The 16,197-nt window shown below is 39.4% G+C and overlaps 1 protein-coding gene across 3 annotated transcripts in view; it reads right to left on the bottom strand.

Moving 5' to 3' along the window:
- Positions 1-16,197, bottom strand: part of RNMT (RNA guanine-7 methyltransferase) — a 97,167-nt gene that overhangs the window by 53,550 nt on the left and 27,420 nt on the right. For all 3 annotated transcript variants that reach the window (XR_004538387.1, XR_004538386.1, XM_033934157.1), the window contains exon 5: positions 8,223-8,338. Coding sequence is in view for 1 of the 3 variants with exons in the window: in XM_033934157.1 (XP_033790048.1) it covers positions 8,223-8,338 (116 nt within the window). In the remaining 2 variants the exon portion in view is untranslated. The remainder of the gene's footprint in view (positions 1-8,222; positions 8,339-16,197) is intronic.

Genomic DNA, 16,197 nt, shown 5'->3' with positions numbered 1-16,197 from the left:
CCAGTAACAGCAACGCCAGCACACTCCGAATTTCAATGACTGCAACTTCTCTACAGTGGAGGAAATTACACAGACACTGAGGACAACTTTCTTGGAACAATAATTCAAGATACAATGTTGAGACAAGGGTGATGAAACGTGAGAATAAACACATAGAAAGTTGAACAAGGCAAAATATAAACTTATGAATTATCTTTAATTTTTTCTGAAGATTTTAGATGCAATTCATATCTTTAAATAAGTAAATGTTAATACTGTTAATGAGTTTTATGGGTTCTCATTCTGTTCAACTCAAAAATTTCATATGGCTTAAACATAAATGTATGAATGCATAAATACTGTTATAATTTATTATAAATCCTATATAATACTAATATAGATTCTGGAAATTTATAATTAAAATAAATAGAAGGAACAAACAATTGTAGTAAATATAGTAAATTTGAGTAATAGCTTGGGAGTTAATTACACCTAACCATTATATGCGTATCCAAGTTTTCGTATTTAAATGGGGTAGGGAGGGAGGAAAAGGATTAGTAAAATTCAATATAAAAATGGGTAAAGATTGGGAAAGGGATAATATAAAAAAATTATTAAAATGGGATAAATTAATAAAAACTAATATTCAAAGTTTATACTTTAAAGAAAGATACTTTAACATTATAAATGGAAATTAAGATATTATCACTGAATGTTAATGGTCTAAATCATATAATAAAAAGGAAAAAAGCTTTATTATTTTTGAAGAGGCAAGAAGCTGATATATGCTTCATTCAAGAGACCCACCTCTCAGACATTGAATCAAAAAAGTTAGAAGGGGGATGGGTCAAACAATGTTTTTTCTCACCAGCAAAAGGAAAAAAAGCAGGTGTTGCTATTCTAGTAAATAAAAAATGTAATGCTTCATTTAAATTGAGGGCATCGGATACTAATGGAAGATGGATAAATGTGGAAATGAAAATGGGAAATACTACCATGACGTTAATTAATATATACGCCCCTAATTCGAACCAAAATGAATTTTTTAAGTCTATTCAACAAATGATATTACCACTGGCTACTTCTAATTTAATAGTAGCTGGGGATTTTAATGCTGTTATGGATCCTCTATTGGATAAAAACCCAAGTAGATATATGAAATCTATGGGTCTAGATAATTTGATACACTCATGTGATTTGATAGATATTTGGCGAATACTTCATTTTAATGGACGAGAATTTTCTTTTTGTTCTCATGTTCACAATTCTTTTTCTAGAATAGATTATATTTTTACTTCAAAGAATTTGACACATCAGATATCACAAGCTGCCATTGATCCAATCATTTTATCTGATCATGGTGGGGTCTGGATTAAAATTAAGATTACAGATCAATATATAAATAGACCATACTGGAAGTTTGATAATACATTGCTTGTTGAATCAACCTTTATTGAAAATCTTCAAATAAAAATGAAAGATTTTTTTCAAATAAATGATAATAATGAAGTCTCTAAAGAAATATTATGGGATGCTTTTAAAGCATCAATGAGAGGTCAAATAATCTCATATTCGGCTTATCTTAAAAAACAGATCAAAAAAGAATTTATAAATTTAGAAAATGAGATTAAAAATTTAGAAAAAAAACTAACAGAAAAATGGGAATATTCTACTCAACAAGCATTAATGAAACTTAAAATAAAATATAATGAGATTTCATCTAAATTGATCAGGAAAGAATTATTTTCTCAACAAACATTGTATTATGGAAACTCAAATAAGGCAGGAAGAATATTGGCAAATTACCTTAAAGCAAAAAAAAAAAACAAAATTAATTGCAATAAAAGATGAAAATGGCGTAACACTTACAAATATTGATTCTATTTTAAAACAATTTTTAAAATTTTATAGATCCCTTTATTCTTCTAAGACTTATTCAAATAAAAAAAAAGAAGGTTTAGAATTTTTACAAATGTTAGAGGGTCCAAAAATTCCTGAACATATAAAACGAAATATGGATGAACCAATATCACTAAAAGAATTAGAAACAGCTTTAAAATCCCTTAGAGTTGGATCCGCTCCAGGTGGTGATGGATATACGATAGAATTCTATAAAACATTTCAAAAATTTTTGTTACCCTATTTACTAAATCTTTATCAATATCAAATTAATAAAGGTTCAACAAATGGCACTATAGCAGAATCATTAACTATCGTTTTGCCAAAGCCAAATAAAGACCCCACTTTGGTTTCAAACTATAGGCCAATATCTTTAATAAATGTAGATGGTAAAATATTAGCAAAAATATTAGCTTTAAGATTGGCTAAAGCTCTCCACATATTATAGGAATGCATCAAACAGGATTTGTAGCTCAAAGACATTCATCTCATAACTCATATTGGCATTTCATATGTTATACCTATCAAAACAAATGAACGAACCTACTTTCGCTATATCTCTAGATGCAGAAAAGGCTTTTGATAGAGTAGAATGGACTTTTATGTATCAAGCAATGGAATGGTTTGACATAGGTCCTGGATTCATACAAATGATACAAACATTATATAGCTCCCCTTCTGCTAGATTATATATTAATAATACATTTTCAGAAAAATTTAATTTACAGAGAGGAGTTAGACAAGGTTGTCCCTTGTCTCCTTTACTGTTTGATATTGTTTTAGAACCCTTAATAATAGCAATTCAACAAATGAAGGAGATACAGGGTATACCACATTCAGATAAAGAATACAAAATATCAGCTTATGCTGATGATTTATTATTATATTTAAGGAATCCAGAATATACCATTCCACATTTACTTGACCTAATTGAAAAATTTGGAAAATTTTCTGGATATAAAATAAATTGGAACAAATCAGAAATACTTCCATTAAATGTACATTGTACAAAAGGATTATTTGATACATTCTCTTTTGTTTGGAAAGAGGAAGCAATTAAATATCTTGGAATTTGGATTACAAAAAATTTGAACGACACAATGAAAATTAATGAAAAATGTTTATTACAAAAAGTAACAGAGATGTGTGACCATTGGAATCCACTGCATTTATCTTGGTGGGGAAGAGTACAAACAATTAAAATGATGATCTTGCCTGTAGTTTGTTACCAAATGGGAATGATACCAGTTTTCTTCCAAGATTCTTTTTATACAAAGTTAAATAGGATATTAACAAAATTTATTTGGCTTGGGAAAAACCCCAGAATTGCTCTAGTGACATTGCAAAAAACAATTGCGGAGGGAGGGGTAAATTTTCCCAATTTTTATAGGTATCATCAAGCCTATATTTTACGTCAAGGTATGTATTGGATCCTCCCAGAACCCACTGATAATATTCCAGACTGGTTCTGGCTAGAATGGAGACTCATGTTTCCTTTACGTCTTAGTCATGTAATTAGTATCAAAATGCCAGGGCTATACAAAGAACATAAAATACTTATGGATACATGGAAAACTTTAAGATATATAAGTAATCTAACTCCTATCCCAATTAATAAATCAACAATTCAAACGATTTGGCTAAACCCCAAGATCAAAATAGGCGGTTTCAAAATAATCTGGAAGGACTGGATGTTAACAGATATTCGTACTTTAGATGATATAATAAAAAATGGTAAGTTGCTGGAGTTTTCACAATTGCAACATAAATTTGATCTTAATAAAACACAATATTTTAGATGGATGCAATTGAAGCAATCCATTCAGGTAGGGTTCCCTGAATGGAAAAATCTTACCAATTATCACAGTTTGGAATTCCTGTGTTTCCAGATTAATTCAATAGGTCATGAAGCTGCACAGTGGTATAAATTAATATCCGGTTATATAAATAAAAAACCAAAAAATGGTCTTAGAGACATTTGGAGCATTGAGATAAAGCACCAAATTAGTGCATCTCAATGGCCACGACTTTGGTCTTGGAGGTTAAAATGTACAGTTTCAGCATCTATGAGACAAACTTGGTTTTTTCTTTTACATAGAGCTTTATGGACCCCTACACGTTTACATAGAATTGATAGCTCTAAATCTAATAGATGCTGGCACTGTCATATCGAAATTGGGACATTAGATCATCTTTTATTCTTTTGTCCATTCATATTAACATTCTGGAAATCAATTTGGCCTCAAATAAATAGGATGTTAGAAAATCCAGTAGCCCTGACATATGATACCATATTGTTTGGAACAACTATGAGAAAAAAAAGTCAAATATCATCAAGTAATAACAAACTTCTACTTATTTTAACTGGAATAGCAATACAACAAATCACTTATAATTGGAAAAAACATGACAGATTAAATTATACATTCTGGTGGAATTCTGTATGCCACATATACAAAATGGAACTCACTATAGCAACACAAAAGGGATATATAAATAAATTTCAAAAAATATGGAGACCATTAACTGAATACTGTAAAGAATGATTAATTTTCCCATGTTTAGAATTAGATAAGAAAGTAAGGGGGGAACTGTAAAAAAAATTTTATTCAGATATTGAGGTTCTGAAGGGAGGGGGGAAGGGAAGGGATAGTATAATATTAAAAAAAATATATATAAATTTAGATTTTTGAAATATTAATATGAATTAAAATATTAATTTTTATATAAAATTAAATCAAATATTAATAGATGAGATAATCAAGTATGTATATATATAAATTTTTATTGAGATTATGTAATTCACTTGATGTAACATTTGAAAATGAATAAAGATTAAAACACACTCAATTTTCAATAAAAGGTAAAAATCATGGAGAGTCTCAAGAATCCTTTTTAGAACATTCAACAAATTTTTCCAAAAGTTCTCAGATTCAGAATCTCAGAGAGAGCGAGATCAGAAGGCTTTGAGCATGTGCAAATGCTCAAAGCCCAGTCCAGCCCAGCACAGGCAACAGGAAGGATCTCCTTTGACGCACCGCCCAGCCCAGAAGAGGGAGGATCTTTGGGCACCGGCATGTCCTATGCGTTGGTGCTGGTGCCCAATCGGGGTAAGGGATTTCGTTTCAGTGCTCGGGGGGATGTAGAATCACAGTGGGGGGGATGACGCGAGTGGGTGGGGGGATGCTCGTCGGGGGGGGGGATGCTGGATCGGGGGAAGATGGCACTCGTAAATCGAGTCAAACTCGGTTTCTGAGGCGCCGATTTTGTGAATGTTTTGCTCGTCTTGCAAAACACTCATAAACCGGTGCACTCGTAAACCGAGGTTTGACTGTATTAGCTTTTCCTTATTTGTTCTTGATTTTTTTTTATTCCTATTTTCACCTCTCCTGCCACGTTATCCCTCCAACCTGATACTCTCTCTTTTAAGAACCCTTATCTCATCCACCCGCTCTTTGAACCCCACAGTTCCTCTCCTTGTCCTCATCTTTATTTTTCTTTCTTCAGCCCATCCTTCACCTTTGTATCATAGCCCATGCCTCCCAGCTTGCATTCATTTTAGCTCTGTTCCCTCTTTCATATTCAATGTGTCTTTCCTCAGCCTCTGTTCCCTTCCCTTTCCTCAGTGCCTGTGCTACTCTTTGCTTCCTAATTCCTTTCCCAGAGCATTACTCCTCCTCTCTATGGTAGGCTTAAGCAGGAAGCCTGTCTGACCTATTCTGCAGCTCTTCTCTGTTCCTTGCTATTAGCCCCATTGGTTAGATATTTTTTAGCCAAACAATAGGCTGCAGGGGAAGATGGGACTAGTAGCTTAGGAGACATCAACCTTCCATCCTGCTTTTTTCCTTGTAGCCTATTGGCCTGCTAAGGAATGTATGAACAATGGACTACAAGGGAAGGCAGAAGCAGTAGCTCCAGAAACACAGTCTTTCTTCCTGCAGCTCTACTGTACACACATACCTCGGTCACCATGTATATATATCTATCATAATAAAACCCTTAGCGCTCATGTGCACTTCAAACTCAGTGATCCCTGCCTCTGTGATCCCGTGTCACACGTGCGCAGTAGAAGGAGCCAGCAGCGGTTTCCCCATTGCCCTCACTTGGACCCGATCCTTTTCAACATATTTATAGGAGACATGACTAAGGGGCTTCAAGGTAAAATAGCATTATTCGCCGACGATGCCAAATTATGTAACACTGTGAGTGACACCGCAAGTAAAAATGATTAGTCTGACAGCATGAGGCAGGACCTGCTTTTACTGGAACATTGGTCCACAACCTGGCAGCTGGGCTTTAATGCGAAAAAATGCAAGGTCATGCACCTTGGTAACAATAATCCGTGTAAGACATACACACTGAATGGTGAAACCTTGTCCAGGACTACAGCAGAGCGGGATTTGGGGGTAATCATTAGTGGAGACATGAAATCAGCCAATCAAGTGGAGAAAGCTTCATCTAAGGCTAGACAAATGCTGGGATGTATCCGTAGAGGCTTTGTTAGCCGGAAGCCAGAGGTCATTATGCCGTTGTACAGAAGCATGGTGAGACCTCATCTGGAGTACTGTGTGCAATTCTGGAGGCCGCACTACCGTAAGGATGTGCTGAGAGTTGAGTCGGTTCAGCGAATGGCCACCAGGATGATCCTGGGGCTCAAGGATCTCTCGTATGAAGACAGGCTGCACAAGTTGCAGCTATACTCTCTCGAGGAACGTAGGGAGAGGGGAGATATGATAGAGACGTTTAAGTACATCACTGGTCGAATAGAAGTGGAAGACGACATTTTCCTTCTAAAAGGACCCTCGTCCACAAGAGGACATCCGTTGAAAATCAGGGGGGGGGGGAAATTTCATGGGGATACCAGGAAGTACTTCTTCACTGAAAGAGTGGTGGACCATTGGAACGAGCTCCCGGAGCAGGAGATCATGGCCAGCAGCATACAAGATTTTAAGAATAAATGGGATGCCCACGTCGGATCCCTACGAGGGTAGCATAGAGGAGGGCAGCTTGGGGACGAGTGATAGAGTGTAGATTAGGGGAGGGTTGTTGGAGTGGGCAGACTTGATGGGCTATGGCCCTTTTCTGCCGTCATTTTCTATGTTTCTATGTTTCTTCTATTGCGCATGCTTAGGCACCTTAAGCACAGACGCGGTGACCACGGTGGCAATTCCCCCCTCCCGCCCTCACTCCGTCTAACAGGACCAAGGAGAGAACAAAAATAATGGAAGCAGGAATATCGACGCTCAGCATCTGGACTGTGGTTGGCCCAAAAATAGGGATCCCGGTTTATATTCAGGTCAATGCCTACTCCCAGAATTTATTTTAAGGCTGCCGCCGCAAGGCTCTGCCCCCCTTCTCCTCCCTGCCCTATCATACCGCTGCCGATCCGTGGTGGAGGTGCAGGTGTAGCAGGTCCTCTGCCAATCCATGGTGGAGGTGCAGCGGGCAGGAGCAAGCTTTTCAAATTCCTGCCCCACTGCTAACCGGCTGCACAATCGAATTTCCTCATCTGAGCGGCACGAGCAGCAGCGCAATTTGGCACTGCTGCTCGGCGTTCAGCACCTCCACCACGGATTGGCAGAGGTATGAAGATAGGGCCGGAGAGGGTGGGGGACAGAGGGCAGAGCCTGAGAGGAAGAATGCAGAGTGACAGGGGAAGGAAGGAAAGGTGCTGGATGAAGAGCCTGACAGAGGAGAGAAGGAAGGAAGGGTGCCGGGTGCAGTGCCTGATAGGGAAAGAAAGGAAGGAAGGGTGCCGGGTGCAGTGCCTGATAGGGGAAGGAAGGGTGTTGGGTGCAGTGCCTGATAGGGAAAGGGAGGAGGGAAGGGTGTTGGGTGCAGTGCCTGTCAGGGGAGGGAAGGATGTTGGGTGCAGTGCCTGTCAGGGGAGGGAAGGGTGTTGGGTGCAGAGCCTGACAGGCCAGGACACTTGAATATTAAGCCGCCCGACTTATATTAGAGCAAATCATTTTTCCTCCTTTTTGGGGGGGAAAAAGGGGGGTCTCGACTTACATTTGGATTGACATATATTCGAGTATATACGGTATATAAAATATATAAACTGCTTTTTGAATGTGTAAACCTCATAGAAAAAGTGGTATACAAGTTCCATCCCCTTTACTTTTAATATTTATTTTACATTATTTTATGATTTATCATTACTGCAGTACATATTTCTTTTAAATAATTTATATTTAATTTGTAAGTCATCTGGGGCTGGCAGGAGCTTCAAATGTCAACAAACAGTAAAAATGTGTACAGCTTATTTTGAAAGCTCAAATTCCATTAACCAAAATAAATACATAAATGGCTACACAGTAGCCAGAAATAAGTAAAGAAGATACCTTAGTGGAATCAGCAGTAATAAATTCTGCACTAAAGATATGCTCATTATAACGGCTTCGGCTCTTCATGTCATTGTAACGTTGCTGGCACTGCTGTATAGAAACATCAGCTAGATCTAGAAAAATAAACATAAAAAGAAGAGAATCTGAATATGTCCATATGAGCACTAGAGTTATTTCTTCCACTGAGTCAATGGAGATGGGGAGGTTTTAGTACATTTTATTCTATCCTATCTTCATGTAGGGTCAAACAAAGAAAAAAATCAAAGCGATAATGCCATTAGGTAGTCAATCATGAAGTACGAGTCTCACTACACTATAGACAAAGCAGGTATTCTACAATATACCTCAGGAGTAAGAGCCTCCAACACAGAAGAGTACAAAAAGGTCTGCTGAGAACAGAAAAGAAAGCTAACAAATACACATTTGTAATGAAAAAAAAAATGTATCACATATATGTCAACCTCATAGGTATAAGAGGGTAAATAAGCCTTCCCTGGAAAAGTGAATAAAACCGATGAACATTCAAATGACAGGTACCATTCATCTATAAGAGCATTCATATTTTTTGTTTGTTTTAAAATTAAATTGTTTCACCGTGTCTAAACTGTGCTTCCCCACTACCCTACTCCCAACATTCAGAAATAAGTCACACAAATACCTATGGCAAAAGATAAGTGTTGATAAAAATGAATAACAACTCCTTAACCCCGCCCCCCCCCTTTCTTTTTTAAATCCGCGATAGTGGCTGTTGTGCGGCAAACGCTACGACTTCCTTTAAATCCCTATCAGCGTCGGAGCAATTACTGCCGCTGTAGCCACTACTGCGGCTTTCTAAAAGGAGCCCTAAGTTAGGTAGTTTACATATTACACATACCCACTAATATTTCTTCTCATGCGATTTGGATTAGAGAATGACACGGTGACAAAATTCATCACCGTTCCCGTCCCCGCGGATAACCGCGGGAAACTATCTTCATGCCATTCTTTAAGGAGAGAGGGAAGAATCAGAGTATGAATGGCCACAACCTCTGACCCACAAGCTTTGCTTAAAAGAATGCTGGTGTAGAAGGACTGAGGTTGAGATAGACACTAAAGAATGACAGTCTCCGGTATCCAGATATTGTGATGTCATAATGCCTCATTCCACCAATGCCTAAGAGCCAAACTCATCAGTAATGTCACAATGGTTTGATTGTCCTATACTTGGCTCCCATAAGAATCAGAGTATGAATGGCCACAACCACTGACCCACAAGCTTTGCTTTGAAGAATGCTGGTGTAGAAGGACCGAGGTTGAAATAGATATTAGAAAATTACACGGGATTATTTCCAGCGGTTATCTGCGGGGACGGGAACGGTGATGAATTTTGTCACCGTGTCATTTTCTAATTTGGATTTTGATCACACCTTTTCAGTAGTAGTTTAAGATGAATTATATTCAGGTACTCTAGGTACCCGTCCCTGAAGGGTTTACAATCTAAGGGCTTCTTTTACAAAGGCATGGTAGAGGTTTTCACTGTGGACCGGCGAGGTAAATACTCCGACACTCATAGGAATTCTATGAGCGTTGGAGCATTTCCCTTGCTGGTCCACAGTAGAAACTTCTACCACAACTTTGTAAAAGCCAGAGTAAGTTTGTACCTCAGGCAATAAATACGAGGTCTGACAATTAAGTTTGTGAACTCATCTTGGAAAAGGAGCTAAATACCTCATTGCTGAATATCAGTAAGGTCACCTACAAAGTACTCCCAGAGTTACGTGGGTGCTGGCAATATTCATCTATTCTAATTTAGGTCGTTTAGCTATAAAGTTGCTAGCAGTCGCTGAACACTCTTCTCAGCCTACAAGCCAATGCAGGAGTAACAGATAACTGACAGGGCAAAGTGTAAGGACTCGTATGCGGTTTTACAGGAAAGAGGATTATCGAGGTAAAAACCTAACTAAACTAAACTAAACCTTAAGTTTATATACCGCATCATCTCCACGGGTGTTGTGGAGCTCGGCACGGTTTACAAGAACTTAAAATATAGGAAAAAAAAGGTTTACATGAACTTATATATAAAAGAGAAGAGTAAGGGGGGGGGGTAGAATTACATTCTAATCCTTCCTTTCTGTGAAAACAACATACAATTCCTTATAAATGGGATGTACCAGAAGCCAATATGCATGGATGGGGAGAGGGACCTTAGGGTGATAGTTTCTGAAGATCTAACGGTGAAGAAACAGTGTAACAAGGCGGTTGCTGTTGTAGAAGGATGATGGGCTGTATAAAGAGAGGAGTAACCAGTAGAAGAAAGAAAGTGTTGATGCCCCTGTACAGGTCATTGGTGAGGCCCCACTTGGAGTATTGAGTTCAGTTTTGGAGACCTGGCGAAGGACATAAAAAGACTTGACGTGGTCTAGAGGAAGGCAACGAAAATGGCAGGAGGTTTGTGCCATATGAGGAGAGACTGGAAGCCCTGAATATGTATACCCTAGAGCAGGGGTAGGCAATTCCAATCCTCAAGAACCACAGGTAGGTCAGGTTTTCAAGATCTCCACAATAAATATGCATGAGATAGTTTTGCATCTCAAGGAGGCAGTGCGTGCAAATTCATCTCATACATATTCATTGTGGATATCCTGAAAACCTGATCTGCCTGTGGCTCTCGAGGACTGGAATTGCCCACCCCTGCCCTAGAGGAAAGAAAGGACAGGGGAGATATTGATTCAAACATTCAAATACTTCAAAGGTATTAACATAGAACATAATCTATTCCAGAGAAAGGAATATGGTAAAACCAGAGGGCATAATACGAGGTTGAGGGGGTGGTAGATTCAAGAGTAATGTTAGGAAATTCCTCTTTACAGAGAGGGTGGTTGATGCGTGGAATGCACTCTCGAGGGAGGTGGTGGAGAAGAAAACGGTGACAGAGTTCAAACAAGTGTGGGATGAACACAGAGGATATTTAATCATATAATAATGGGTATACATTGAAGGAACTAAGGTCAGTACTGGGCAGGCTTGCACGGCCTGTGTCCCGTATATGGACATTCAGTTGAGGACGGGCTGGGGAGGGTTTCGATGGCTGGGATGGTTAAGATAGACTGGAGTGAGCTTTGATGGAGACTCCAGTAGATAGAACCTAAGCACACTACTGGGCAGGATTCAGTTTTGGAGACCATATCTGGCGAAGGACATAAGAAGACTTGAAGCAGTCCACAGGTTCTAAGGCCGCAGAAGCTGCTCGCAACATTTGTGCTATGTATATAGTGGGTGCTATAGCTGAAAGAATCGCTCGTGATTGGTATGTCAAGTTCAAAAATGGAGTCGGTAGATAAATGTTCCGACTCCTCAGTTTGTTGTAGGAGAAGTGTAGGAGTCTATGCCGCTGGAAATACTGCTTAGTGAAATCAAATGAAGCTGCAACTGCATTCTTAAGTATGAGTCGCTCTTAAGTCTGGTATCTGTAACTCAGGGACTGCCTGTACAGTGTGGCCCTCGCAATGACCCCCCCTCCCCCCCAAGCCATAAAGACTGGCATCTGTCGTGAGGATCACCCAAGACTCTATGCGGAGTGGTAGACCTATGGATAGTGACTCTGGCCAGAGCCACCACTGTAGATTCTGGCGCACCTCTGTTATCCAGGCTAATTGTGATTGGAGAGAATCCTTCTAAGGTGACCAATGTGCTAGCAGTGGACCCTGTAGGACGCAGGTGTGCTCGGCTTTGCCAAGATTTCCATAATCTGGCATCTGAGCTTCAGCTTGAGTGGTTCTGGGAGAAAAACTTAGCCCTCTACTGTGTTGAACAGAACCCCCAAATACTCTAGACTTCAGATTGGCTCTTTTTAAAATTTATAATCCACCCCAGGTCCTGTAGAAGCTTGTCTGAGACACTGCCCAATGACATTCCATCACTGATGGCTCCCTGATCAGCCAAATGTCCAATTATGGATGAACCCAAATGACTGCTTTGCGTAGAGGCGTTGCTTCCAACACCATTACCTTGGTGATAGTGCGAGGTGCAGTTGCCAAACCAAATGTCAGTGCCGAGAATTTAAAATGGCTCTCTAGCACATAGATCCTGAGAAACCTCCTGTGGTCTGGAAAGATGGGGATATGCCATTAAGCCTCTGTCAGATCAACCAAACTGATGACCAATCTCACTGTTTCCATCTAGAAACTGGGAACCTTCAACGCTGCATTGACTGCCTTGCGATCCAGAATTGGTCTCAAGTCTTCTTTCTTTGGCACAATGAAATATATAGAGTATCTCCCTGAGCCTAAGTCTGTTTCTGGAACCAGCTCTATGGCTCCAATTTGTAACCACCTTAGTACAATCGAGCTGATCCTTGGCCACTTTCTCCGGTCTTCCTGCCAGAGAATCCAGAAAAATGTCTCTGAGGGGGCTGACAGAATTCAAATTTTTATCCTTCTCAAATGATGTCCAGCACCCATTGGTTTGAAGAAATCTGTGCCGAAGTCTCACAGAACTCTGATAGTCTCCCTCCTATGCATGGGATCTTGGCTGACCTGGCATCATTGGGACTTTTTGGCATTTGCTGCTGAGTGAGAGTCGGATGCAGAGACTCTCCTGGAACCTCCAAACCTCTGTCCAGAGCCCTGAAAGGACCTCATAGATAAGGAATCCACAGACCCATAACGCGGTCTCCTGTAGCTGCAAAAGAAACCAGGGCTGTGGAGTCGGTAGATAAATGTTCTGACTCCGACTCCGATTCCTCAGTTTTTTGTACTTCAGACTCCGACTCCAGGTACCCGAAATTTCCTCCGACTTAGACTCCTCGACTCCGACTCCACAGCACTGGTTAATTTTCAGATCGTTAAAATGGAATGTCAAGTTGAGAGAAATGAGCATTTTCGACACCACCTTCTTTTTGCTTTTAATCAAGGTTCTAAGGCCGCAGAAGCTGCTCGCAACATTTGTGCTGTGTATATAGTGGGTGCTATAGTTGAAAGAATCGCTCGTGATTGGTATGCCAAGTTCAAAAATGGAGTCGGTAGATAAATGTTCCGACTCCTCAGTTTTTTGTACTTCTGACTCCGACTCCAGGTACCCGAAATTTCCTCTGACTCCAACTCCGACTCCGACTCCACAGCCCTGAAAGAAACCATGACTGGAATTGCTGGAATCTTGTGGTTTACTGTCTGGCAAGGACTTGGGACAATGAATCATCATCATACTGAACATCAAGTGGTCCTGTCAATTGCTAAGTCGCCCTGAACCTTGAAGGGGAGCTTGATCACGATGGTTTTAGATGCCGAATCACTCGCTCACTGCCTGATCCAGAACATTCTGCAGGTGGAAATAGAATAATCTGACACTTTACTCATGACCCTAAGCATGTCATAAATAGCATCCGCCACATAGTCCACAACTTCCAGAATCACAGGAGGGCACCCTGCCCTCACCTGCGGCCGGAATCTGGTGAGGCATCATATGGCAGGCCTGTAACACAAAGGAAGCTGCAGTTGCAACTTTAAGGCCTAGAGCCAAAGCCTCAAACTGCCTTTTGAAGAGTAAGTCTAGTTTGCGATCTTGAGAACCCTTCAGGACTACTCCCCCTTCACTAGGCAGAGAAGTTCTCTTAGTAAACTGCATCCTCTTTAGGCGTAGTAAACAATTGCTGAAAATTAGAAGTCATTGAATATAATTTCATCTTTGCCCTGGTCCCCAACAGGGGATCCTATGACGTGTCACAATGCTCCGTTATCATCCTGGTAATCTCTGGATGTGAAGGAAAGTGTATTGGCTGTGACTTAGTACTGCTTAGCAGTGAAAGCTGGGCAGCCTAACTTTGCAGGGACTCTAAATCCACAGAGAGACTATAATAACATGTTAGATCCATCAGTATAAATAGCCTGTGCACTGATCCCTGGTTGCCTGCTCCAATCTGAAATTCAGAATCCTCCAAAGAGAATGCATGACGGGAGAATAGAGAATCACATGCAACCCCAAATCTTTCCAGTCTTTTTCCTAGTGGACCTCTGCTTCCTGCAACTCTAACAGCTGCTGCAAAAACTCACTCTGTGGAGGAAAAAAACTCCTCTTAGCACTGACCAGCTGGCTCACAGACAGAGCTGACAATCCTTTATGCTTCTAGTAAGCTGCATACATCAAAGACACAAAATCTGGGTCAAAGACCTTACCTGGGATCTCCAGGGACCTCTATTGGTCTACCATGTCTCCTTTCAGGGTCAGGGGCATCTAAGTAAAATCACTTTGCTGGCAATGTAGAATCACGATTTAGAGCCTCTACTAAGCACCGTAATATTGACCACATCAATATGTTCATCATATTATTATATTTGATGCATCATCATTGTTATACAAGTTTTAATGTTGTATTTGTTGTTGTTTGCATCAATAAAAATTGTTTGAACTTAGAGCCTCTAGCAGGGCTTTACTACCAAGATCTCAAAATTTCTGTCCCTCTTGACCCATAGAGTGACTCCTGCTCTCTCCCTCGCGCACCCTGCAGCATACAGGATGCTCCTCAGTCAGCCATCTAGCACAAAAAAACAATCTGGGGAGTCCATAAAAATTGATACCAAAATTGAGACAAATTGTGGCAGAAGAAGGCTTTTAAAATAAAATTAGGAAATCCAAGATAGCCACTGTGGCATTTTTTTGGTGCCATAAAATGGCCCAAGGAAGCAAAATAAAAAGTTCAAAAACACACAAAATAAGATTTTATCTTTATATTTCTTTATTAATTTTCAATTTAAATCAAGCTAACCACTTGTACAGAAAGCAATAGTCATAATCAAATAATCATAAGGTAATTAACATCCAATAAAGAAACATTATTTAACTATTTATGCTCAAGTCCTCCTACTGGATCCAAGTTTTAAATTTAGCGAAAAATTAAAATAACAGAAATTTTTTTGCAAGATGCTAAAGGCAGAAGCACTGAAAAAAAAGGTTTCTTAATTATATTAGGGTTCAAGATAATCCTCCATCCAGACGAGACATAGCTACAAAAGTTGTCAATTGAGATGGCTCAAAGAATACATATTTAACAGAACGGTAACACACTATACATTTACATGGGTGTCTCAAATAAAAGGTAGCCCCCAGAGAAGTAACCCCAGATTTCAAAAGAAGAAATTCACGGCGACGCCTCTGTGTCTCCCTTGTAAGATCAGGAAACATTTGTACTTTACAACCAAGAAAAATTTTCTGTCTATTTTTAAAGTAAAGTCTTAATAACCATGTTTTATCTAACGGAAGCGCCACAGTTAGAATCAAAGTTGCTGGCGATGCCAAGTCTTTATCAGATGTCTCCAACAATTCTGAAACATTTAAAGTTTGTTGAGCCAGTTCTTTTTGTTGATTTACAGAAACTTTCATCGGCAAATAATAAACACGTGTGAATGGTGGTAGCACTTCTTCTGATACTTCTAGGATTTCCATCAAGTATCTCTTAAGCATTTCTCTTGGATTTACCATTTCTAATTTAGGAAAGTTAATTAGCCTTAAGTTATTACTACGAGAATTGTTCTCAAGCATTTCAACTTTCCTTCTCAAGTTGGTATTGTCTTTAATTAAAGTCTCTTGAAGTTGTTTAGATGTAATTATTTCCTTTTCAATTTTCTGAATAGATGCATCTGAATCAGACAATTCTTTCCTTAAATGTTTAAGTTCCTTTGTATGTTTTATAATTTTTTCTTCCAGATATTGAAATTTAGGCGTAGTAGACTTTATAAAACCAGCAATTAAGTCCCATAATGAATCTAAGGTTACAACTTCAGGTTTAACCAAAGAAATTGAAGATTTTAGAAAATAAGATTTTAGAGATGGGGGACCTTGGGACAACCCCAGAAACCCCCAGTTTTGCTTAATTCAGACCCACTTCAATTTTCCTATAGACAATAATGAGCTGTACACACAGAAATGCCAAGTGTTGTGTCTGCAACAGCTTCTCACTGCAGCTGAAGATGGAGAAGGAATTTCTGCCTAAGACAAACAA

The sequence above is a fragment of the Geotrypetes seraphini genome, chromosome 2 (genome assembly GCF_902459505.1).
Source record: "Geotrypetes seraphini chromosome 2, aGeoSer1.1, whole genome shotgun sequence".
In the NCBI taxonomy this organism is placed as follows: Eukaryota; Metazoa; Chordata; class Amphibia; order Gymnophiona; family Dermophiidae; genus Geotrypetes; species Geotrypetes seraphini.
Note: the sequence above shows the minus strand (reverse complement) of the source record. Positions and strands in the feature narration are given on the sequence as shown.